At 31.9% G+C, this 25,276-nt stretch overlaps 2 protein-coding genes across 2 annotated transcripts; both read right to left on the bottom strand.

The window, feature by feature from the left end:
* Positions 1-4,601: 4,601 nt before the first annotated feature.
* Positions 4,602-8,486, bottom strand: LOC143074894 (uncharacterized). The gene is made up of 5 exons (XM_076250111.1): positions 8,302-8,486; positions 7,031-7,140; positions 6,633-6,738; positions 6,296-6,444; positions 4,602-4,868 (listed from the first exon to the last, which is right to left on the bottom strand). Exons 1-5 carry the CDS (start codon positions 8,423-8,425, stop codon positions 4,728-4,730), a joined length of 630 nt encoding a protein of 209 aa, XP_076106226.1. The 5' UTR covers positions 8,426-8,486; the 3' UTR covers positions 4,602-4,727.
* Positions 8,487-13,444: 4,958 nt separating this feature from the next.
* Positions 13,445-18,540, bottom strand: LOC143074893 (metalloproteinase inhibitor 4-like). The gene is made up of 5 exons (XM_076250110.1): positions 18,409-18,540; positions 17,245-17,357; positions 15,983-16,088; positions 14,784-14,932; positions 13,445-13,638 (listed from the first exon to the last, which is right to left on the bottom strand). Exons 1-5 carry the CDS (start codon positions 18,527-18,529, stop codon positions 13,471-13,473), a joined length of 657 nt encoding a protein of 218 aa, XP_076106225.1. The 5' UTR covers positions 18,530-18,540; the 3' UTR covers positions 13,445-13,470.
* Positions 18,541-25,276: the final 6,736 nt, after the last annotated feature.

The raw sequence follows: 25,276 nt of genomic DNA, 5'->3' as shown, positions 1-25,276 counted from the left end.
CATATTCGTGTGTAAGATTTTGAAAATCTTATTGAGTCAAACTGAATAGGTTGATTGCTTAACGTCCAGTGGCAAATATTTCATGCATGTTGAGAACGCTACACACTGAATAGGAAATCATACTGTGACCTACATGTACATGTATTTATATTCGTCTTCGTGTCAGTTCGTAACTTTTTAAAATTTATGTATACCTTTTACTCTATCAAATGATCAACTAATAAAATAATCTTATATTCTATTGAATAACACGAAAGGGTCGGTGCGGAGGGTATATTATTTTATCCTGATTATCTTTTAATAAAACGTATTGCTGTTCGAAAGACAATCTTTCTGAATTTTTCATCGATTCAAGTGAAATGGTTAAATAAATAACAACTTTTCCGCGATAGAAATAACATAACAAAACGAGAAAAAAAAAACACTTACCCCTCCCCTTTTTCCGTAAGCTAAGTGATACAATAAATAACATACAATGTGTCTTGTATTTGTCATACACCGTTATCGGATGGTAACAATACATTTGTGTCTTACTTCATGCAGTTACAGTAATATTTTTATTGTGCATGGATAACAATTTTTCAAAGGTTTATATCTAAATTATTTAGTGAGTTTTATTTCACATTTTAAATGAGCCACAGGGCGTATTACACCTGAACGCATTAGAAAGGAATATCCCACTTTAGTGTTGTCGGTAAAAAAAGGATACTTAATTTTACAAATCTTTATAAAAAATAATATTTTTTGACGGTATATAAGTCAGATAATGCATATTTTAAGGTTTTTCTTGTCGTAGAACACACCTCGGAGTGTCAGGATTGTTCAGAGAAAGACCTCCCTCCGGTCGGTCTTTCATTTGATCAATCCTGTCACCCCTCGGTGTGTTCTACGTCAAGAAAAACCTTAAAATATGCATTATCTATAACATAAACTATACATATATTAGCAATACAAGTGAGTTGGCAAAAGGTGTTTATTTTATAAAAGAAGTCAAATAAACAACTCATATGATTAGGTACCTGGAAGCGAAATCAGAGAATGTATATCATCTGACAATGTTGAAAAAAAATCAATCGTCAATACGAAAAGACGAGTTCAGTTTGAGTTTATTTATGTTCTTCAACTTCAAGTTATGTTGCTTTGTTTAATTAAATACTTGAAGAAATAAATCGTTTAATAAATCTGGTAAATAGACTAATTCGGTGGGTCTTATTCATGAAAGGGAAATGGATTGTAGTTACGACGTAAGGACCATATCCGATAGCATCTGTGAAACAGTTATTCCATAACGGTCAACCAATTCGTGATGGCGTTCGTAAAATTTACCCAGGGATGATTTCATCTTCTTCATTTGGAACACTTGGTATAATAGCTGCCTTGTGAGAAACCATCCTCTATAAAAAATATCATTATAGGAAATACAACCACGGTAATGTCGTAGCAATTGGGAAATGTACACCCCGTATGCAGGTGCTTCTGGAATGTTGCTACCTAGAAATGGAAGGTTCACAATTGACAATTGGAAAGCTGAAATCATCTCTTTTGTCGTAAAGCTTTGTTTGCAACCGAGCGTCATTGTCAATATCTAGATGCAAGTCAATATATTAGGCCGACTTAACTGTATCTGCTGTATCCTTTAGATATAGTTTGATTGGATATATCCGTTCACTGTAGTCACCAAATTTTGAATAATTTAGTGAGATAACATCATCTATATAGCGGAAAGTTAGATGATAATGCTTACTTCTTATCTGTCTTACTAAGAAGTTCATGTGTGGATTCAGCCTCATAATAAGAAATAGAAATAAGTCGGCAAGAAGAAGGACTCAATTGTGAAGCTCGGTTTTGTTTGCAGAGTAAAATAGATATTAATAGTTAAGAAAGAGGTTTGGTTGAGTACTTGGAAGACCCAGCAATATACCGTTGTTTGTTAGGACGCTTATGTAGTTTCGGTGTCCAATACAGTGATGGAAGATGCAGTTCTTTATCTTTGGTTGAAATTCCAATGGATCATTTAACCGACCCATGATAATCCATGAATATAAGATGCCCCCGCACTGGCAGTATTATTAGGCAAGAGTTGAAACAAATTTCATTTCGCCTGATTAATTTAGACTGAGCACGCAGGAAGGTGTATGACAAATGGATCGGTAATAGTCTCCGATTTAGTTATATTCTCAAAATTGTGCGTTTTCGTAGTAAAAGGGATTGTTTCAAATATAAATTTATACGCAATATCACAAATATTTTCGATTTTCTATGGTTTCAAAGAAAATGCAGCTCAATGAAATCGGTTTCTTCCTTGAGTAGCATAGATTTTTATTGTTAACAAACATGTGAAATACCACAGAATATGGAAATCAAACACCTTTCATCATTTGTTCACAGCCAGTATCTTGAAAAAAAAATCGCAGATCTATCTAACTTATTTTATATTGAACATACCACAATATCATGAAAATACATTTTAGGACAGTATAAACAATCTCTATTATTGTTCGTGTATTCTTCCCTATTACCATAATGCATAAGACCAATATAAAAAAGTATGGCAGAATGAACTGCAAACGAACTGGTAGTATGGCAAACACCACGAGCGGATTGGCTGGTAGTATGAGCAACACAACGTGAGCACGAACTGGAAGAATGACATACACCAAGTGGGGACGAACAACTAGAGTTGCTGAATCGCAATGAAAGCATACTCACTACACCTTCACGTATAGTGATTTATTAAGAAAAGAAACGATTGTATCTGCAATTGGTTTACTGCGAAGATGCAATAATATGTTAAAGTAAATTATGTATCTGAGAAAACAATATTTTTAGTGTGAATTCACATTACTATGAGACGTGTCACGGTACTTATCTATCCCGAATTCATGTATTTGTTTTTTATGTTATATTTGTTTTTCTAATAGGATTTTGTATAATGCTTAGTCGGGGTGACTAGGGAATAGAAATATGGTCAATTGGTCTTCTCCCGACCGGCGGTAAAACGCTTGCCGAAGTGGGGCGTCTGTTTGACTGTGCGGTATGTATTTAGTTCGCAGTTACGTCTGGTCACAATGGGGACGATAAATCCGATGTCTCGTGTAAAGAGAGTGCCACGCTCTTTGCACGTTAAGAACCCTTGCTACAACTCTTTGAGGGCCCGTAGGTGGCCTGTTGCAATGCTAAATTTCTGTCCGTATACAATATATTCTCATTGTCCAGTGGCAGTCAATATTTCCACGACCATCATTCCCATATGGCCTCTTTTAATTCAAGACCTACCTATTGTATTAATAGTTAACTTGTTCTCGTCCTCAATATGCATGAAATATTTGCCACTGGAATTTAAGCAACCAACAATCAATCAATCTAATGCTTATTCCGTGTCTGTGTGTGTTACATTTTGATGTTGTGTCGTTATTCTCCTCTTTTATTTAATGCGTCTCCTTCAGTCTTAGTTTGTAACCCCGATTTTGATTTTTGTCCATGGATTTATGAGTTTTTAACAGCGGCATACTACTGTTGCCTTTATTTATGTTACAAAAACATGCAGAAGGTGTAGAATATATCCCTGCCACGCAATACATGTATATCAATCCATTACCTTTAATGGTGAAGTCTCCTTTGTCGATATAGGTGTAATACCACCAAATCATGGTACGTCACATCTAGTTGAATACGAAAATAGGTCGAAACAAATATTTCCTACAATCGTATCGGTATGCGATTTTGTAGTTTCAATATTTAGTGTTTGCTTTATGTTCGTGTGTTTAATTTTGGAACTTTCGTTGGAGCACCAACAGAACCAAAGTAAAAATTCAACCAAAATAACCTAATTTACGGTATTTCAATCCTACTTATCACAATGTGTCAGGCAGAAGTACTTTGCAAGCAATTTCATGCATGTACAATATATGCATATTCATATACAGATGATATATTTAATATCAGAGTGGTATAATTGAACACCAGAATAATAAGGTTTCAATGTCCTTGTTGTGCGATTGTCATTTTGATTTGCAACTATTCGAGTCATAGTTTCGTTCGATAACGATGCATGTAACTGTTTGTATGCGAACTTTGTGAAATTAACTGATTACTCGTGTGATGATTAAAACATTCAAAACTAGAATAGTCTACATCGGGTACCATCCATTAGAAGTTGTTATGTTACTGATATAAAATAACAGTATAAAATACATTAGTTAAGAATCGAAAATTGTTACCTACATCTACACAGAACTTGTAAAAACTGTAATAAAATTAACGGTACCAATTTTCTTGCTCCAGATGCGCATTTCAGCCCTACATGTCTCTTCAGTGATGCTTGCGGCCAAAATATTTGAAATCCAAAGCTTATATAAAAGTCATGTGATGACCGCTATCATTGGATATGATTATTAATTGACCAATACACGATGACGTCAGAAACAAGTTAGGAGGATAAAATCTTTCTTTTTTTTAATTTAACGGTTACAGAAATAGCCATCAATGCGACCAGACGCAATTATATCTATTTACATTTGAAAACATTAACTCGTGATATCAGTTTTTTTCACAATAAACTACAAAAATTCTACAAGTGTAAGACTAATAAAAATTTGAAATGCAGTAAAATCTGGTTTTAATAAGTGTATAAGTAATGGTTTACAAAAACAATCAACTGATTTGTGTCCAACGACTTTTTTTCACTCATTTAACAACAAATGTTGGATTACTGTTATCGAGTATTTCTAAGGAGCTGCTGGTGCACTGCAGCTTTCCGCATTGAACCACTTGCATTTACCATATCTCTCTCTGCAGATCGCATTTGTCGAGTAGCAATGAAAAGTTGTATCTGGAATCTTGCAGTAAGCCGATTGTGTGCCGAAATCCTATAAAAAAAAACATGCATTATTGTGTTATACATTCAAGTTCAGATATTCCCCACGGCGAATGACATGCATACATCTAAACTCCAGTCCTATTATTAAACATAGTATAGTACATGTCGGAAATTAACTGTTTTCTGTGATTGTAATTTGACATTCTCAGAAAAGTCTGCTTAATAAATCTATGAACCCTTTAAATATTTACAGTCTAGCTTACTCACTGTGTTAAATTGAATACTATGAAGTCCATTCAGTGTTGTATTGATGATACGAGTCATTGACATCTACTGATAAGTTAAGACCTAAACAAAGTCCTAATTGACAAATATGTTTTGTAGATGTATTTCTATTTGTATTCATCTGTTGAGTTGAGCCTTTTTCCACTGAATTTTGTAGTTCGTTCAAATGTTGTGCTGTTACGTTATTGTGACAGGTAAAGGGAGGGTTGTGAGCTGTTAACATGGTTAACCCCATCGCATTCTGTAAGAATATGCCTATCCCCAGTCGAGAGCCTGTAGTGCAGTGGTAACTGTTTGATTTTGTGATACAAAAATGTGTTCGTTATTTTTTTTTTTCATAGATTAGGCCTATTTTTTCTAGTCTGCAATGTTTTACATTTGTCATTCGGGGCAGTTTATGTTTGTTTAACTGACTATGTGGTATGGACTTTGCTCATTGATGAAGAACGAACAGTACCTATAGTTGTTAAGTTCTGTGTTATGTGTTTTCTTGTGAAGAATTGTCTCCTTGGCATGCAATAACACCTCATCTTCATATTTGTATTGTAAAATTGAAATTTCTTAAAAGCACTAATTTGACAAAAGTTTGACAGTAGTCGGAACAACTGAAAATGACTGTATAAGTTACTTTTGTTTTTTAACATGTTAAATATAGCTTAGCATGTCAAAATAATGGTTTCTGGTCAAAAATTTTTTTACAAATAAAAGAGCTAGGAAATGGACGGGGTTTTCTTTTGTATTGTAGAATTATTTCTGTGATTTTTTTATGAATTTCCCGATATCGTCTAAACTATGTCATTTCATAAGTGAGGAACGTTTGTGATTTTCGGTATTGCCCTTTAAAAATTAAAAAAAGCTAATTTGTATGTTTGCCAATACGCAATAACAATAAACACTGCACACAAAAAATATCGGATGCAAAAGGGAGACGAGAAATAACAGGATACTTAGTAATTTAACGCAGTAGTCAAAAACTAATGAATATTCCACACTGTTCATAGAAAAATTAATCACAACGAAAAAACAAAAGATGCACAGAAAAAAAACCACAGCAAAAATAAATTTAACAAAATGCGGAGCAAACCGAACACAAATTTAAATTGGGATAATCGCATGTGCTTTGTAAAGGCAATATAGAGGACTTATGATATTTTTGTTGAACTAGTTTATAATATCAAATATAATACCTACCGTGCATTTACGATCACAGTTTCGTTTATATGTGTTCATTCCAGTCCCTAACAGGTAGTCCCGAACCAAAGGCATTGTCGTAAGATCTTTGACATTATAGACAATATTTGAAGAAAGGCTTCGTAATCCCTCAGTGTCAGTTTTAAATCCTAATTTAAATAAATAATAGAATTAGTAGGTGAATGATTCTTAACAAACAGCGGTACATTTGAAAGTTACATGTACTGTATTTAATTTCCAATGCATTGTTGGTGTTTTTTGTTGTTGTTGTGTTATAATCATCTTTTTTTTATTTTATGGTGTATAATATTTTAATATATAAGATATGTCCGATTACCTGATAAGACATATTCTTCTCCAATTGTAAGGCTAATGAAACAGAGGCCACCATTCCCAGATGTTTCAACTATAACCTCTTTGCCTTCCTTGATGTTGGCAGGTCCCTGTAATATTAAATACTCTTGAATGGTATAACCTTATATGTTGTAATAATCAAAATTAATTTACAAACAGTTCGTTGCAAAACATTTCGCAGTAAGGGAATACAAAGTATTACCATACTATTTCAAAATGCGTTCACTAAAACGTTCTGAACAATCGATAATTTGTTGATGACATGACATTAACTCCATCTTGGAGTACTAACAAAATAAAACAGATAATCTGTCCGATTCTGAATTGGTAAATAATACCGAAATTTGTTTTTTAAGTAAGATATATACTTTGCTATTTTACCTTTAATTTGTGGATGACTTGCATACTATATTCATACACAGCGAAGTTATCACTAACATCTCCAGGTGGTCCTTTTATCTTCATGACACTTTTTACCGTCCCATGTATCACTGAAAAAATAAACATATTTTTTTACATGATATATATAAACACAGTTTTATAATTATAACGGGTAGTGGAAAGCTATTTTATTTTATTTTTACCGTGGTTATCATGGTAATAGATAACAAAGCAAAATGTTATTGATACATGAAAGATTGTCGTATATAACATCCGGATCAATTCTTATTTATATTTCCGAGAATAGATTGTTATTTGTATCGTATGATATCTTCAAATGCGTCTTCTTTAGTACATGTACATGTGCTTCTAAGTCTGTGTTATGGGTGTGTTAATATATGTGTATACTCATTTGAACGAAGCTTTGCATGTATACTTCTCACAAAGCTACACATTTAAAAAAAAAGATGTTGGTACTTTATCGGAAGATCCTTGTTTATTCCAAACATAAATAAGGCACTACAAAACAGTAGCACGTATAACATGTATAAGGTGATACATAAAAAATGCAGCCAGAAAAGTTGTTCATATGTTTTAGGCAATGTAAGTAAAATTGAGAATGGAAATGGGGAATGTGTCAAAGAGACAACAACCCGACCATAAAAAAAAGAACAGCAGAAGGTCACCAACAGGTCTTCAATCCCACACCGGAGGCGTCCTTCAGCTGGCTCCTTAACAAATATATTCTAGTCATGTGATAATGAACGCCATTCCAATTTCCAAATTGTAGTAATATATTTTTAGGTTGATTGAGTGTAGTCTTTTTAAGATCGTGTTTTAATTAGTTTAATTATATTCGTTATGGGAAAAAAAGGTAAATTAATTCAATAGATTAATTCTTTTTACGGAGGATGGAAAATCAACTGCGATGACAAATGAATATACGAAGAAAAAACACATATGCTGTACTCTGACACTCAGAATACACACCAAAAATTGATACAAATATCCTGAAAAGTACAAAAACAAATTAACCCTCAGTTCACGTAGTACGTTACTGGTGGCCGCACTTGTTTTTTTTTCTAGCATGAATCACGACAACGCTATCTTGAATTTATTAATTATGCAGTTAACACAATGGTTATGCAAAATATACGATGGATAGAACAAATTGATTTACGGAAATTCATTAACAGAACAAATTACTTAACTTACTATCACTTTTCGATTAAAAAACTTTGTAATATATATAAAAGATGTAATTTACTTACCAAAATAACTGTGACAAAATTTTACTTGTGGATGCTCAAGAGACGGCGAGCAACCAAATACACCACTCAAAACAAGGTATGAAAGAAGCAACAATCCACCGGACAAAAACTGTAAATACGACATTATGAATTGTCTAACTGTTTATGAACTATGTTTTAGCGAAGTTAGACTACTTCTGACAAATATAGTGTAATAATTAATTGTTAAGAGGTCACAAAAACATTTCATTATGCGATCAAACTACAAACATGATCTACAATAAATTATGGAACACCAGTCCTCTTACAAATTAAACACCTGGTGTTATGTAACGAACAGTTTAACATATTAAAACCACCTTGAAAGATGTAATTGTAAAATTAATGTATGTGGGGCGTGAACAAAAACATAAGCAAAGACCAATTATATCATCATGATCATATATATATATATATATATATATATATATATATATATATATATATATATATATATATATATATATATATATCAGTCTAAAGATTTGCACAACGGTACTGATATAAGATGTTATAATACGAAAATGTTGTTATTAAATCGTGCTGACAATGAAAGTACCCTCATATATATATATATATATATATATTTAAACGAGTCTTAATTGAAAACTACGTTCAAACCTATGATTGCGTTGGATAAAAACCGCAATTTTTATACGTGTGCATATAAAACAAAATTCGTTGTAGAAGGGTCTAAAAACTGCAAAAACAACATTTTCCAAAAGACCAAAAAAAGTGAAAAAGTATATTTAAACAAAACGCATTTAACTAACAGGTCGAACAACTGATGTTCTTTAACCTTGATGACTGCCATTGGCGATTGCCAAATAAAATTGATCACAAGATGTAACAAAATGGATCTTAATATAAATTTAATACTAAACAGAATTTGTTTTCTACTTGTTGCCACGATGTCATGCCACAAACATAAGGTGTCAATATTTTTTTAGTACACCAGATCCGGATTTCGACTATAAATGTCTCTTCAGTGATGTTAGGGATCGAAACGGTATTTGGAAGGCCATATAAAAAGTACCCTCATTTTTTGAAAAAGTACCCTTAGTATATATATATATGTATTTGTTCAATATAAACAAATTCAAAACAATATAAAACGAAGAACTTTTTCGTTACTGTTTTATTTCCCGCATAGTTCTCTTATATTAATTCATTTCCCCAGTATACCAATTGCGATCGATATTTGGGATCAGTTTACATATAATCAAATCGAAATTTTGAAAACATTATTAAATTTGTTATTTTAATTATCATTATTATATCTATTATGTCTATCCTACTTTAGGCGATCGGAAAGCCACGGTATAGTGAATAGCGTATCACACTTAAAACACAAAGGTTCCTGATTCGCTCCCCGTTATGTGTGATAAATTCTGGGAATACATTTTCGGCTCTCCCTTGACAAAATTTGTGAGTATTGTTCTTTAGAAATGATAAAAGTCTGTCGGAAAAGGCCGATAAATGGTTGACCCGTTTTAAGAGAGAACATTATAGATTTAAAAAAGTGCAAGCTAATACCGCAAAAAGGCAGCACTCGCACCATCAAGTTAAAGGGAAATATATAAGATGTAGTACTTTGTCCACTTTATAAACATATGTTTGAATAAACGTGATGTGAAAGTTACAGTTTCTAATCCTCTTCCGTAACTCCTATCTAGGCAGTTTTGTGGCTTGGGAAATTGTCGCCAGATATATGCATAAACGCAGAGGATATAATTTGAGAATAAAAATGGGGAATATTTTAAAGAGAAAACAACCTGACCATATAGCAGGTAAACGCCGAATCCCACCAGTTGGTTTTCAACGCAGGGTTAAAATCACTTAATGTAATTTAAATTAAACTAAAAAACATATAAATGAATTAAAATTAAAAACAGAATTACAATACTAACAAAAGCCAGATGCCCCTGACTTCGGACATGAGAAAAAAGGCTGTGAAGTTAACATGTTTTGTGAGATATTAACCCTTCACCTTTCCCTCTAGCCAATGCAGAATAAAGAAACACATATCAATATGCACATGCAAACTTAAATTGAAAAAGTCCTAGTCCGATGTTAGAAATTAGCCAAAAACACTAATCTGTTCACTTCTGAAATTCATCCTGTATAAACGATCATTTTTAACATGTTTTAATATGAAGGAGTAATTTACCAAACACTGTTTTTTCTTGTTGATGCATTAAATCTTGTAACGGAGACGAAATCGTATTTTATTTATTTTAAACACTCGTTATATTCAAGACAAAAATGCTGGTTCCTTTTAAACGAAGAGAAGCGAATACATCATATGATCGTTATTTTATCTTTTGTTTTCGAAATAAATGATACAATATATTTACCACACACATTGAAAGTACAAAAGGTATACATGATCTTGAATTGTCAAATATCATTTTCTTTATTTTGTCTTTTTGGTCATCCCCTCCTAATCTTGTTTTAATAGATTTAAATGAACCAGTGCAACATGTTGCCTTATTCGGACTGTTAACAATCTATTGATGGTTGCTGAGTCATTTTTTATGTAAAGATTATTTATAACTATATATCATTTCACTTTCAGATATATTGATGATGTTCTTTCCATTAACAATTCGTATTTTTCTGATTGGGTTCCATTAATATACCCACCATAACTAGAAAGTAAAGAGGCAACAGGCACGGCTTCCTCCGCCTCATTTGTATACTTATACCTCGAATTTGACATACACAGTCATCTCAGTACCAGAATCAATGACAAACGAGACGATTTTAATTTTGAAATCATCAATTTCGCCCACCTTAGTAGTAATATGCCAACTTCACTTGCATATGGAATATACATTTCCTAACTTATTCGGTATTCAAGAGCTTGCAGCTCCTATTCAGACTTTGTAAAACGTCACCAGTGTCTGAGCAGAAAGTTGATAAACCAGGGGTATGCCAAAGAACGTGTCGTCCTTTGTTTAAAAAAGTTCATCGGAAGGTACCAAGAACTTGCTGATAAACATTCCGTATCAACTTCACAAATAATACAAGATAGTCTTGAAGTATAGATTGTGCGTACTGACGTTGGTCATGTTGGTTATCATCTTAATAACGTGTTATAGCATTCTTTTATGTGTCTTAATTAATTTTACTTTTATTGTGACGTGACTCTGTGCTTATGTAAAACATCATACTTTGAACGACAAAATTATTTCATTTAGCAGATAACTGTATTGTATTTTAAGCTCCGACGGCATCAATTGGGGATTTGATGGTCGCAAATTAAGTTTACTGGCGACGCGTTTATTGATGCCGTCGGAGCTTAAAATACAATATTGTTATCTCCCTTCTAATGAAACTGTCAGAAAACAACGTTAAAACATGTATTTAAAATCTGTTATATTCCGTCTGAGCTTGCGCGTAAGTCCCATATCATCAATTCTCAATTGATGCCATGTAAATAAGTGACGTTATCTAATCAAAATGAACGTTTCAAACGTTGTTGCATTTGAATTATTAATATTACTTTTACATATGGATCTTTTCATACTTTGAATGACAAAACTATTGTATTCATTAATACTACTTTTTCTGTTAAGTCTGATTTTTATGATATACATTTGACTTGAGTCTGTACTTATGTATCCCGTCATACTTTAAACCACACAATTATTTTATATATGATTATTACTTTTACTGTTAAGTCCGTTTATTGTTATATCTACTTTACGAGACTCTGCATTTATGTATGCCGTCATACTTTGAACGACAAAATTATTTGATGTCTACCTTTGCGAATTTCAAACGCGCAAATTTATACAAGTAGTGAAAACCTTCCATGCTTTACGGGTAGACTTTACATAGATAATTGAAATCGTATAAGATAAGCAAAATGATGTTGTTAAATTTGATGTATGCCTTTTTGTGCTTCGTTATATTTGTTGTTTTTAAAGTGATTAAGCATGTTGGGATGATAACACAATATTGACTGCTGTACCCTTATTTTCGACAATTTTACTCTTTGATTATGTTTGTTTTGTTCACGCAACTTTGACAATGTAATGGAATTAAATGCGACTGTCATATAAGTGAGAGGTTTAGCAAGCTATAAAACCAGGTTCAATCCACCATTTTCTACATTAGAAAATGCCTGTACCAAGTCAGGAATACGACAGTTGTTATGCATTCGTTTCATGTGTTTGGACTTTTGATTTTGTCTTTTGATTTTGAATTTCCATTTTGAATTTTCCTCGGATTTCAGTATTTTGTGTTTTTACTTTTTGTTTCCTTAAATGAAAGTGATATTCCTTATTGTTCGAATACCATTTTTTTTAAATGAACAATTAAAAAATAATTCATCATGTTCATGGGGGTTTTAATATATCATGATTTTATCACGGGTTTGCAATTTATGACCAATATTTTTCCCTGAGCGATAGCTAGTGGTAAAATATCGGCATAAAAGGACAACACGTTGTAAAATTACGATATATTCATGCCCCAATGAATTATTTCGATTCTAAGAGGACAATTAGGTATTTCTTTTGGATCGAAGAGCTCTAGGTGTACCTCAAAACGAAGAAGTGAAAGTCGTATTCCCTAGCACTATTATACTTGGTTTCTTCCGTCCGTACCTAAAAACTATCTCGACATTAACATTATTCTCAACATTTTCGGTAATTACCAAAAAATTAAGGTCAAGGTCAAAGGTCGAGACTGTCTTTTATATTTTGATCTTAAGATGCTAAGTGCATTTGTTCTTAAACTATAAACGATAGGTATAACACAACTGAATAACTAAACTGTTTTGGAAACAGCGTATGAAAACCCATCTTCAGACACTAAACGTATCATCGAATTCTTTATTCAAGCAATCATTTTCCTGTACTTTTTTTTAAAACACTACAGAAAGACAAATTCAACTGGGATTACATATACTGATAAAAATGGGACGAAAGATACCAAAGGGACAGTCAAACTCATAAATCTAAAACAACTGACAACACCATGGCTAAAAATGAAAAAGACAAAAAGACAAACAATATTACACATGACACAACATAGATAAGTTGTTTAAAACTAGATGCAGCTGATAAGCCTGATACCTTTTTAATGAAAAATTCAGATAATGTTAGTTTGATAACATTTATTCAAGTATTGTTCATGTGTTTACGGAATTGGCATGACACTTAGTTTACAACTGTTATCGTTGAACCAACTGCATTTTCTGTTTCTCTTTTTACAGATTGCGTGGTCCGAGTAACATTTTATAACAAAGAAAGTGAATAGATCAGCAATATTTGGCGTCTTACAGTAGCTTGATTGTGTGCTGATATCCTGAAAAATACCAAAAATAACAAGTTTAGTTCAATTAAAAGGTGTTCTTCCATTCATTGAAATTAGTTAATCAATTATGTTATAAAGGTACCACGGAATTCATTTAATCTTTAATTTGTTCGTCAATATATATCAATACATTTGCAAATTGTAACATATTCTTCGTACTTTAGATGCCAGTAACTTTCTTATATCTACTTTAAATTTATCTCCCATATCTCTCTCAAACTATTTGTTATAAGTGAGAGGTGCATTCAAGTTTTCTGAGGTATTGCTCTGTCTTTTCTAAATCAATACGCGTATATTTAGAAAGTTAAAAAACACCAATACCAACAAATAAAAATGCAAACACAAGATAGAACACACCAATGGAGATTCAATCTCATACGTCGAAAACATACAGCTAAAACCTTAGTCAATGACACAAAACGTATAGCGTTTTAAAAACACCGCACTTAAACCTAACTTCTAAGAAACACACACACACACCACTATAAAATATTTAATGATAGCCTTATATGAAAGCTTGGGGACTTTAGAACCTTGTAGAACCCTTGTTGATAATTTTGTTTGAATAAAAAAGAAGTATATAAATTTTAACAAGAGGGCTTATTTGGCCTGTTGTTCAGATCAGAATATCCTGGGTTTTTTTGTTCTATCAAGTTTTCAGGAACCAGTATCTTCTAATATGCAATTAGAGATATGTCGATTTTTTTCAGGACAAGTCAGGACTAGGTACAATTTTAATATGAAATAACTGCCACTGCAATTGTACTTAAGACAAATAGCCATTTATGCTTGAAATTACAGAATTTAACATAGAAAGCAATGGGGCTATTAATGGGTGTTTTTTTTAAAACTAACCCCCTCATTAGATAAAAATCGAGCCATGAGTTAACGAACCACGTTGAATCGGCAAACTACTTTCAAGTACTGTTGATTCCTTAATTTTCGTTGGAAACCAGTTTTCGTGGATTTCGTAGGTCGAAATTAAATGTTCATATATACAATGACAAATTTGCTAAAGCCTTGTATGAAGACTTATGCAAAACCACGAAATGAAATATCCACGAATATGTAAGTTTTCCTTAATTAACGAAAATAGGTACCCAAAAAAAATGAATCCACCAGAGTAGTATACTTACTGTGCACCCACGGTTACAGTTTCTTTTATACGTATTTCTATCAGTTCCTAACAAATAATCCCGAACCAATGGGAGATTCTCAAGGTCTTTGATCTTATATACAATATCTGAGGAAAGGCTTCGATACTCTCCTGCTGCAGTTTTAACGCCTAATTAAAATAATTGAAAAATGTATTGACTGATTTCTACTCGACAAACCACTTATAATGAATGATGTAAAGTCTCTTAATTACAATTTGTTAATAATAAATAAAGAGACCTATTCTAATTAAAAGGGAGTTCCATACTTTTCGAGCCGTTATTGAGTTAGTTCTTATTGGTTTTTTTTATATTATGTATTCGTATGGGGCTATGATTGAGTGGTTTTATCTAAAACCACTCATTAAAAGCCCCATTTTACATGTTTGTTTTTCGTTCATTTTTTACATAAATAAGGTCGTTTGTTTTCTTGTTTGAATTGTTTTACATTGTCTTATCGGGGCCTTTTATAGCTGACTATGCGGTATGAGCTTTGCTCATTGTTGAAGGCCGTACGGTGACATATAGTTGTTAATGTTTGTGTTATTTTGGTCTTTTGTGGATAGTTGTCTCATTAGCAATCATACCACATCTTCTTTTTTATATTAGTTCCTAGTGTTTTCTATAAAAATACGTGTTTGTATATATGTAATTACGCCAACTTTAGTTATTTCAATGAGGATCGTCTTACATATAGAACAAATGAACAATGAACAGTTATTTGAAGGTTGAATGAATTGCTAGACATTGCCAGACTTGTCTCAGACTCATCATGCTCATAGTACATACATGTCGCTGTTTTTCATTCGTTAATTGTCTTGATATCAAACTTAAACATTAAGTAAAGCAAATAAGCTGATTTGATAAAAACTAAATATTGTCACCAACAAAAATGAATTTGATATCGATTGTTCTTGAAAAATATCTTTTCAAATTCAATGAATCACAAAGCGTCATTGATATAAACATTGAGATAAGATGTTTGATATGAAATTTTTTATTTTCTTTTTTTTTAATGTGTCCCATAAAACATGGGGGGATCTTAGGTGATCCAGAAGGGTGAGCAGAGCCTGCTCTACATGTCGCACCCGTAAATGAGAGAGATTCAAAATGTAGTCCATCTAGCATGTTTAGAACTCGAACTTCTATTTCACAAGTTAAGTGTAGCAATCTACAAATACCTGATAAGACATATTCCTCTCCAACAGTCAGTCTAAGTGAACAGAGTGCGCCATTCCCCGATGTCTCAACTATAACCTCGTTGCCTGTCTTCATCTGTGCAGGGCCCTGTAAAATGTAATACTCACGAGTGATATTACCTTAAAAGTATATGTAGCATTTGATTTGAATAAATCGCACACATTTTATAGCAGTTAATTCAGAAAATGTCAAGGCTTGACCCGAATAATATTTATTGTTTCAAGATAAAAATGTGTCAGGTTAATAATGGTTATTAAAAACAACATACAATAAAGAGAAAATATGTTTGTGCTCGTTTCTCTTTCTTATGATAAAGCCTTTTCACTCACACGCTAACTAGGATAAAATGAAGATCAAGAGATTTCAACAAATAGAGGCCATGGAAACTTAAAGCGCAGGTTTCGATAGGCTAAATATAAAAGACAAATAGGCTGGATTTTTTTCTCTGTTATTTTTTCATAACAAACATAAAGTTAAAAGATCTTTTATAGACGAGTTTGAGCTTTGTTTCCAATCTAACGTGCAAAAGTAATTGTACCTTAACACAAACACATTTTCTATTACTAAACGTTATGTACTTTCAATTAAAAATAATGAAAGTTGGCCTTTTTTAATGTTTTAATTAACTGCAAAACAGTATTGGCGTCTATGTAGGTTTCAAACACCACGCCTCCTTTGGGGAAATATATCATTTTCATAGATTATTTGTTTTATTTACGTACTGGTTTCAAGATATGATATTTCTGTTTTTATTTCCGTCTAATTGACATAACTTGGAAATGTTACCAGTATAGATACACTTGCATAGCGTGAAATTAAAATCGGAGAAAGATACAAAATTGAATTGTTTAATTTTGTTGATTTTTTGTAAAATTTCAATTGGGCAAGAAAGATTTTATTGAATATAAATCAAAAGCCAAACTATGACACAATTATTCTTGAATATTTTTATTTATTCTTCAGAAATTTACCAAAACAGATCGACACATGCATTTTCAATATTACAACACTTCTTGCTTTCAGGGTTATATTTCTAAAAAGGAACACTAAAACTTTTTGATCGGTTAAATCTATCATTTCTATCAATGAGTTCACTTTTTTATGTTTGTAATAAGAACAGTGAAATAATGCGTATTTCATTTACTATTCTAAAACGACAAATTATGCCAACATTTGTTGAGTTACATCTGTTGGAGAGTTGGCTCTTTGACAATCATACCATACCTTGAAATGTTTACTTTACCTTCAATTTCCTATTACTAAGTATTCGATATTTATACACAGCCAGATTATCTGCCCCTGCATCTTCAGGTGGTCCATCTATTTTAACGACACTTTTCACCGTCCCCCTTATTACTGAAACAAAAGAATTCAATATTTACATCATATACATTGAAAAAAAATATTCTAGTGTCCAAAATGTAAATATTCAATATTTTGTAGCAACATTCTATCAAATGGAAATGTGTTAATGCTTTTTATGATAATAATAATAATCATAGAAATGAGTCAGGGGGTTTACTTAAACAAGTAGCTTTCAAAATAGCAAAAACAAGTAATGTTTAACACATTACTATTTTGTATTGTACTTATATAAGTAAATAGTTATCAAAGGTACACAAATTTACCAGGATTATAATTTAGTATGCCAAACGCGCGTTTTGTCGTCTTAAGACTGATCAGTGACGCTCATTTCAAAATATTTATAAAGCCAAACATGTACAAAGTTGAAGAGCATTGAGGATCAAAAGTTACAAATCGTTGTGCCAAATACGGCTAAGGTTATTTATTCCTGGGATAAGAAAATCCTTAGTTTTTCGAAAAAATCAAGTTTTGTAAGAGTAATCTTTTTTTAATTATATAATTGAAGGTGATCATTCATACAGATTTACTAGCTTAAACACATGTGTAGGCTCAACTGATTATTATTCATATGAAAAGAAAAATGACAAACACCTTGAAACACTATGTGCATTTCTCACCTGGTACTCATCTTGTATATCAATGCTTCTTGGTCAGATATTGGTTTATTGGGACAATTGAAAAATGAATTTTCCTTAAAATTCTTATCGGTTAACAGATATAGATGCAAATTGGAGATATATTTCAGACTTTAAGTTATTTATTATTTGAAACCAACAAAAGGTGCATTATTTATTCAATTGTGTCATCGTTTTTATTTTTAATCTTACGTTTGTTATATGCATGTTACAAACAAACTTTAAAAAGGAGAGTTTATGTTCAGGCTGATCTTTGCAAAAAGTATTTGAATTTTTATTTTTGTATATATACGTCATCACAAACATTTTACCAGCTACAAGTACAAATTAATGACAGTGTGTTAGTACGGCTTATTTATTTAATAACTCTTATCAACTAAATGTGTTTCTTATATATGTATACTTACCAAATGAACTTCGACAAAATATTCTTTGAGGATGTTCGAAAGACGGTGAGCACCCCAAAACACTATTCAACATATGAAATGAAAAAAGGAGCCAACTTGAAAAATACAGTACAAACAACATGCTAAATTTTCTAACTGTAGATGTTAAATGCTGTATATTGACCTATGTTGACTCTATTATATGAATGAATACAATAAATAACGACAAAACAATAAAACCCCCGCGTGTAACGTAATGTGGACATCAGCTGTCACTTAAAGATAGCAGTAATAAAAAAAATAAGATAAAATATAAATGGAAAAAATAGTCCGGATAATTGTTGATGCATATTGTCATTAAACGTGTTTGAATGTACCATATGGTCAAACAGATAAGTTATTTATCTTTACAGAGACACGAACGCTCATTTACATTGTTTCATTAATGAATAAATATTGGATGAATATATTTGTAAATCAAACGAAAACGATTATGGAAATGTATTCACTGACAAAATGCTTCCTTCCCCTGAATCAATACAGTGTATGTTTAATGTAGACGACGTATTTAAATAAGATGAAATAATCGAAAACCCTATATATTTATCAATTTTATGTAGTGTAAATAAATTTGTTCAGACACAATAAACAACAGTAAATATTGGACTAAAATACAATAAACAACAGTGATTATTGGACTAAAATACAATAAACAACAGTGAATATTGGACTAAAATACAATAAACAACAGTGAATATTGGACTAAAATACAATAAACAACAGTGAATATTGGACTAAAATCAGAACAAGGACTTCATTAAATGATGTAACAACATCCTAATAAACATTATCTTACATTGTTACTATTTACATGCACGTGCATTTTAACGAATACTTGAATTCTTTTCCTTAGTTGGTGAGTTTGTATGTCTAAGGGTAGAGGGTAGAAATAAACTCCTTTTATATCATGTCAGTAGTCATTATAGTGGAATCATTTTGTAAACAATTGATGGTGAGCAGATTATTGTAGGAAGATTTGGTCTGGGATGATTTGGAATCGGGACGAGTTTTTCTTCGTCCTATTTCTACTTATTTATTCATTTATTTATCTATTTATATATTTTTTTTCCATTGTAGAATTTTGACTGACAAGTTCATCAACACTGTTAAAAACGAATATTGTTTCAAAATGTTTGTGTCAGGGCCTGTTATAACCGACTATACCGTATGGATAGTTCTCATTGTTGAAGGCCAAACGGTTGACTATAAACGAATACATCAACTGTACTTGGAAAAAACGTCTCATTGGCAATAATAACTCATCTCTTTTTTTCATAGAAAACAAGAAAAAAAAAATACTTTGCTACCACAACAGGCATTCGGATTCATGTCACGAACCCTTTTCGACGGATATTTATATTTCCTGGTTCACATTTAATGGAGGCAGACGTTTGAAATTGGCTAACAGGTATTTGCAACAATGGCTGTTTTTATATTGTTCTTGTACAAAAGTATATTCCCGCTGTTATCAAAAAGCTAGTCACTGTGAAATATAAAAATCATTTATGAAAGTAAAATTTTGGAATAATAATTAACGTGTGGCTGCCAGTTTGGTCATTATTTTTTTCAATTTGCTCGTATATTTAACAACGTATTTTTTATTTTTTTTTAAATTGTTACACCAGGGCTTTTGATATCAACAACTAGTAAAAAAATTGCATAAACGGTGCAATAATGAAAAAAATGATCATTACTTATGCTGTCATGTATAACCGTGATACAAAACACAGAAGAGTGAGACCGTTATCAAAATATATATAAATGGCGTGGTTTATTCTTCATTCTAACATGACGTCCTTCAAACGCTTTGAGTACACACCCGTGGTAAAATATGAATATATTGCCAGTGCTGTTCCGATTGTACTCCCACGTCATATGCTTTTTTATGAATGAGATACCCGACGTCATAGAACAATGACGTTAGAATGTAAGCATTTTACGGGAAAATACACGCTTGTGAATCCGAAAATCATCACAAGGAAACATACACAAATGATGCTAAAATGTGGCGAAAGCCCTTTATTGTACATCATATAAGACATATAAATAAATTATCATTCAAATTCATCCAAAACTGTCTAAATACATTATTTTAAATAGTTTAAGCATGTCACTAATGCAGTTTGCTCCGTTCTTTTACGCTAGTTTATTAGTGCGTTTATTTATGGGAACGGCAAATATTTGCCTACACCTAGAGCGCTTCGATCCAAAAGAATTGCCGTATGTGTCCTATCAGAATCGAAATAATTCATGGGGGCTTGAATATATCTAGATTTTACCACGGGTTGTCCCTTTATGCCGATATTTTACCCCTCGCTATCGCTCAGGGGTAAAATATTTGTCATAAAGGGCCAACCCGTGGTAAAATCACGATATATTCAAGCCCCCATGAATTATTTCTTAAACAGTAGGCAAGTGTCTACTCAAAATGTGAAGACTGGATTTTTCAGAATTTAAACAATATGTGAATGAATTCAGACATTTTTACGAAAAAAAGTGTCGTTTTTTCCCCCTTTTCCCCCGTTGAGTTCTTTGATTCCAGATAAAACAAAAATAACGAAAATCTGCAAAAAAAAAAATAAATGTATCCATCTTTTCTTATAAATCGTTGATAATCACTAGTAAACTAAGCAAACCCAATACATAGTTCGGTAAAAGATAACCAAATTGTGTTGATTTTGACCAAATGTAGCTCAAGAAACATTGATTGCCAATTTAGTCAAAATACATATTCATAATCATGTTCCACATTATGTTCGTGTCAGTGCCAAGTAAAACTGTAGTTTTAGTGGTTACCATTGGTTCATGTCTGTCATATATGGAAATTGTTTTGATATATATTAGGTCGTTATCTTAATCTCTTGAATTGTTTCACATTTTTCATATCGGGGCCTATATACGCTAACTATACAGTATACGTTTTTTCGCGACCTGTATTGATAAAATCACATTGTCAGATAAATAAAGTATAAGTCCTCTTGCTCTTTGTGTGAACAATTATAGTGGTGCACGTGATATTGTTTCTTTCATATGTTTACTTTAGTAAGAATTTATCAATATAACTGCAACAACATTTCCTTTGAGGATGCTCTGAAGACAGTGAGTAATCAGACACACTATTTGATACACGAAATGAAAATTGGACAACCACTTGACAAATAGAGTAAATACGACAACAGATTTTTCTAACTCTTGATAATAACTGAAGAGTATTTTCACCGTATGCTGAATAATAACTAAATAACACACATACATATTATAGTAATCTTACCAAAATACCTGTTACAATATGCCCTTTGAGGATGCCCTAAAGACGGTGAGCAACGAAACACACTAGTCAACACATGCAATAAAACTATCAACAGCAAACTTGACAAAAACTATAAGTACAACATTCTGAAAGTTATTACTGTGGATGGAATAATAATCAGTGTTGAAGCAATTGAATACAATAAATAAACATATAGCTTGTGGTTCGGTGTGAGCCAAGGCTCCATCTTGTACCTTGACCTACAATGGTTTACTTTGATAAATTATTACTTGAATGGAGAGTTGTCTTATTGGTATCTATACCACATCATCCTATATCTATATAATATAATTAGGGTAGCTAGATACGTTTAGAAATCACAAAATATGTCAAAACCTAAACAAAACCACAAACAACTACATTGAACGATTTAACAAAAATTCGTATAAACATGTACCTACTAGAAGTATGTACGAAAGTTACCAAGCAGGATCTAGATGATGTTGTGCATGTACAGATAATGGGTGACATAAACCACATCACTAATAAAGACAGGAGCTTCGTGTCATTAAACCTGTAATAACATTTATAATGTCAATACAACATCACATGATCAGATATTGCACAATTAATGTTGAAATAGATTTAACCACATAAAACTGTTGCTTTACATTCATAATAGTCAAATGTTTTACATGTAGATATATAGACAAACCAAATCACAAGATAAATGAAAAAAGTGTTTTTGGTATATGGAAAATACAATAACAAATACAGATGCAGTTGAAATAGAAATACCATTATTGCGGTGAAAATGATTGCAGAGGTTAAAAAAATAAGAAAACAGATATTAAAAAACTTGTATATTGCTAATAAATGAATTATATTTACATGATTGTGTGTTCAAAGTTGGACACCAAAAAAAATCGACATTTACTAAACTGCATGTTTTAACAGATATCATATATGGATTTAAAATCACTAATTTACCGGAAATTAAAACAGATATATTCTTGTATTTGGAAATCTGAACTTTACAATGATAAACAAAATAAACAGCATGGTAATAATAAACTAAGAACTTACAGATTATTTAAAAAAAATATGTATATGGAAAAATACTTATTAATTTTAAATGAGGATGAGGATGAAAGGCGACTGCTCACTAAGTTCCGAGTCAGTGCACATAAATTAGAAATTGAAAAAGGCAGATATGTGGGGCTTCGAGAGGAAGATAGAAAATGAAATTCATTTTCTTCTTCAGTGTCCTGTTAAAAACCTCCAAAATAAATCAAAATTAATATGGTTAATGTCATCTGAGGTAATGTTATAATTAAGAAAGTAAGTTTATTATTGTGTACTTTATTCAAATAGAGAAAATCAATTCTAGATACTGTTAAGCCACCGGTAGTTTGTCCATCTATATTATATTGTAAAACTATGTACATTATTTCTGCAGAAAATTTTGGTTGACAAAGACTTGACCTTGTTTAATTGTTAAATAATCAATGTAATCAATATGTAATTACTTGTATGACATTGAACTTAATTGTACTGCTAAACTTATCGGGCGTCATAATTGACAATAATAAACTTTGTATTTGTATTGTATATACAATCAGAAGAACTAAACGTGTTTACTCCTTCTGTACTAGCACTGTGCTTTATGATAGATCAGTATGGTCAGCTTGATTACCCTTCAGTTAGTGGCTAACACATTAAGTTATAGGACATGGAATGGTAATAACAATAAAGACATATATCATTGATATATTTGACTGGACATAGATCAATGTAGATTTTATTCTATTATCATTTAGTCAGGATCGAAATGTGTATTAGTTATCAAAGGTACCAGGATTCTAATTTAGTACGCCAGACGCACGTTTCGTCTACATAAGACTCATCAGTGACGCTCATATCAAAACATTTATAAAGCCAAACAAGTAAAAAGTTGAAGAGCATTGGGATCCAAAATTCCAAAAAGTTGTGCCAAATAATGCTAAGGTAATCTATGCCGGGGATAAGAAAATCCTTAGTTTTTCCAAAAATTCAAAGTTTTGTAAACAGGAAATTTATTAAAATGACCACATTATTGATATTCATGTCAACACCGAAGTGTTGACTACTGGGCTGGTGAAACCCTCGGGGACAAAACGTCCACCAGCAGTGGAATCGACCGAGTGGTGTAAATAGTTATCAAATATTAAATTTCGGTATTGGTGATGATTTGTATTACATTACCCAAGGTTGTTCCTGTTTGAAGGTCATTCTATGTTGAGCATATTTTGTTTTACATCAGTTTATGTATTTTACTGATATGTTGTATGACTAACTTTGACCTTCAAGAAATATATGAGTGGACTGCGATTCGATTTTGGGATTGAACATTCTTGACTAAATAACCTACATTTGCAATTTGTTTTATTAGTATTTAGTAACTAGAGCAAATGTTGATACCAAACGTATATACACACAGCATGTCTGTTTGGACAAATCAGGACCAGTACATTTGTAATCCATTGAGCTTTTAATTTTCCACTTTGCATAGGGACTTTTCGTTTAGAATGTTTCTTAGATTTTTTGGTTATTTTGAAATTTTACGTTTTACGAAAATTTGGTTAAAATGTCTTTCTGTTTAAATATCTGTTCATTGATAATTTTAACAAAACACTGTATACGTAAAATTGCCTTTTTGACAATGCGTGAACGACTTTCCTCGCACTCTTAAGATTACACATCTTTATATTTATAATGATAACTATCATAACCTTCAAGGGATTTTCGTGTTTTTTATATCATGAATATCTCAGGCTATAAAAGAGGGACGAAAGATACCAAAGGGACAGTCAAACTCATAAATCTAAAACAAACTGACAACGCCATGACTAAAAAATGAAAAAAAGATAAACAGAAAAACAATAGTACATATGACATTGTATGACACAACATAGAAAACTAAAAAATAAACAACATGAACCCCTCCAAAAACTAGGGGTGATCTCAGGTGCTCCGGAAGGGTAAGCAGATTCTGCTCCACATGTGGCACCCGTCGTGTTGCTTATGATGTATAATGATTATTTAGAATTAAAATAAATAAAGAAATCATATTCTTTATTCAACATAGTGTTAAATCAATTTTACCTATTGTTTGTGGGTAACAGCTGACGACTCAAGATCAATAGTATCCAAACACATTCCAGCAATTGTTTTGAGTATTCTCTATTTTATTGTTAATACATATATTGTACTGTATGTTATGGTTCATTTTATAGTAATATTTAACATTGCCATCAAAGTGCGAGGTTTGGATAGCCACACAACCAGGATAAACCCACCATTTTGTTTCTGAACATTTCCGTTACAAATTCAGGAAAATGCCCATTGTTATATGACAGTTCGTTTTTTTTTGTGTTACATTTGAGTGCTGTGTTCCTGTTGTGTCGTAGTTCTCTTGCAATTGATGTGTTCCCCTTAGTTTTAGTTTGTTACCCAGATTCGTTTTCTCTTAATCGATTTAGAATATTCGAACAGCGGTATACTACTGTTGCCTCTATTTTCTATGAATCATAAAAGTTC

The sequence above is a fragment of the Mytilus galloprovincialis genome, chromosome 5, assembly GCF_965363235.1.
Source record: "Mytilus galloprovincialis chromosome 5, xbMytGall1.hap1.1, whole genome shotgun sequence".
Classification (NCBI taxonomy): domain Eukaryota; kingdom Metazoa; phylum Mollusca; class Bivalvia; order Mytilida; family Mytilidae; genus Mytilus; species Mytilus galloprovincialis.
Note: the sequence above shows the minus strand (reverse complement) of the source record. Positions and strands in the feature narration are given on the sequence as shown.

Coding starts and splice junctions, on each gene's coding strand:
- LOC143074894 (XM_076250111.1), bottom strand. CDS start 8,425: ATGTCGTATTTACAGTTTTTGTCCGGTGGATTGTTGCTTCTTTCATAC. Junction 6,739..7,030: donor AAGTCATCCACAAATTAAAG/GTAAAATAGCAA, acceptor TTAATATTACAG/GGACCTGCCAACATCAAGGA. Junction 6,445..6,632: donor AGAAGAATATGTCTTATCAG/GTAATCGGACAT, acceptor TATTTAAATTAG/GATTTAAAACTGACACTGAG.
- LOC143074893 (XM_076250110.1), bottom strand. CDS start 18,529: ATGTTGTTTGTACTGTATTTTTCAAGTTGGCTCCTTTTTTCATTTCAT. Junction 16,089..17,244: donor TTAGTAATAGGAAATTGAAG/GTAAAGTAAACA, acceptor TACATTTTACAG/GGCCCTGCACAGATGAAGAC. Junction 14,933..15,982: donor AGAGGAATATGTCTTATCAG/GTATTTGTAGAT, acceptor TATTTTAATTAG/GCGTTAAAACTGCAGCAGGA.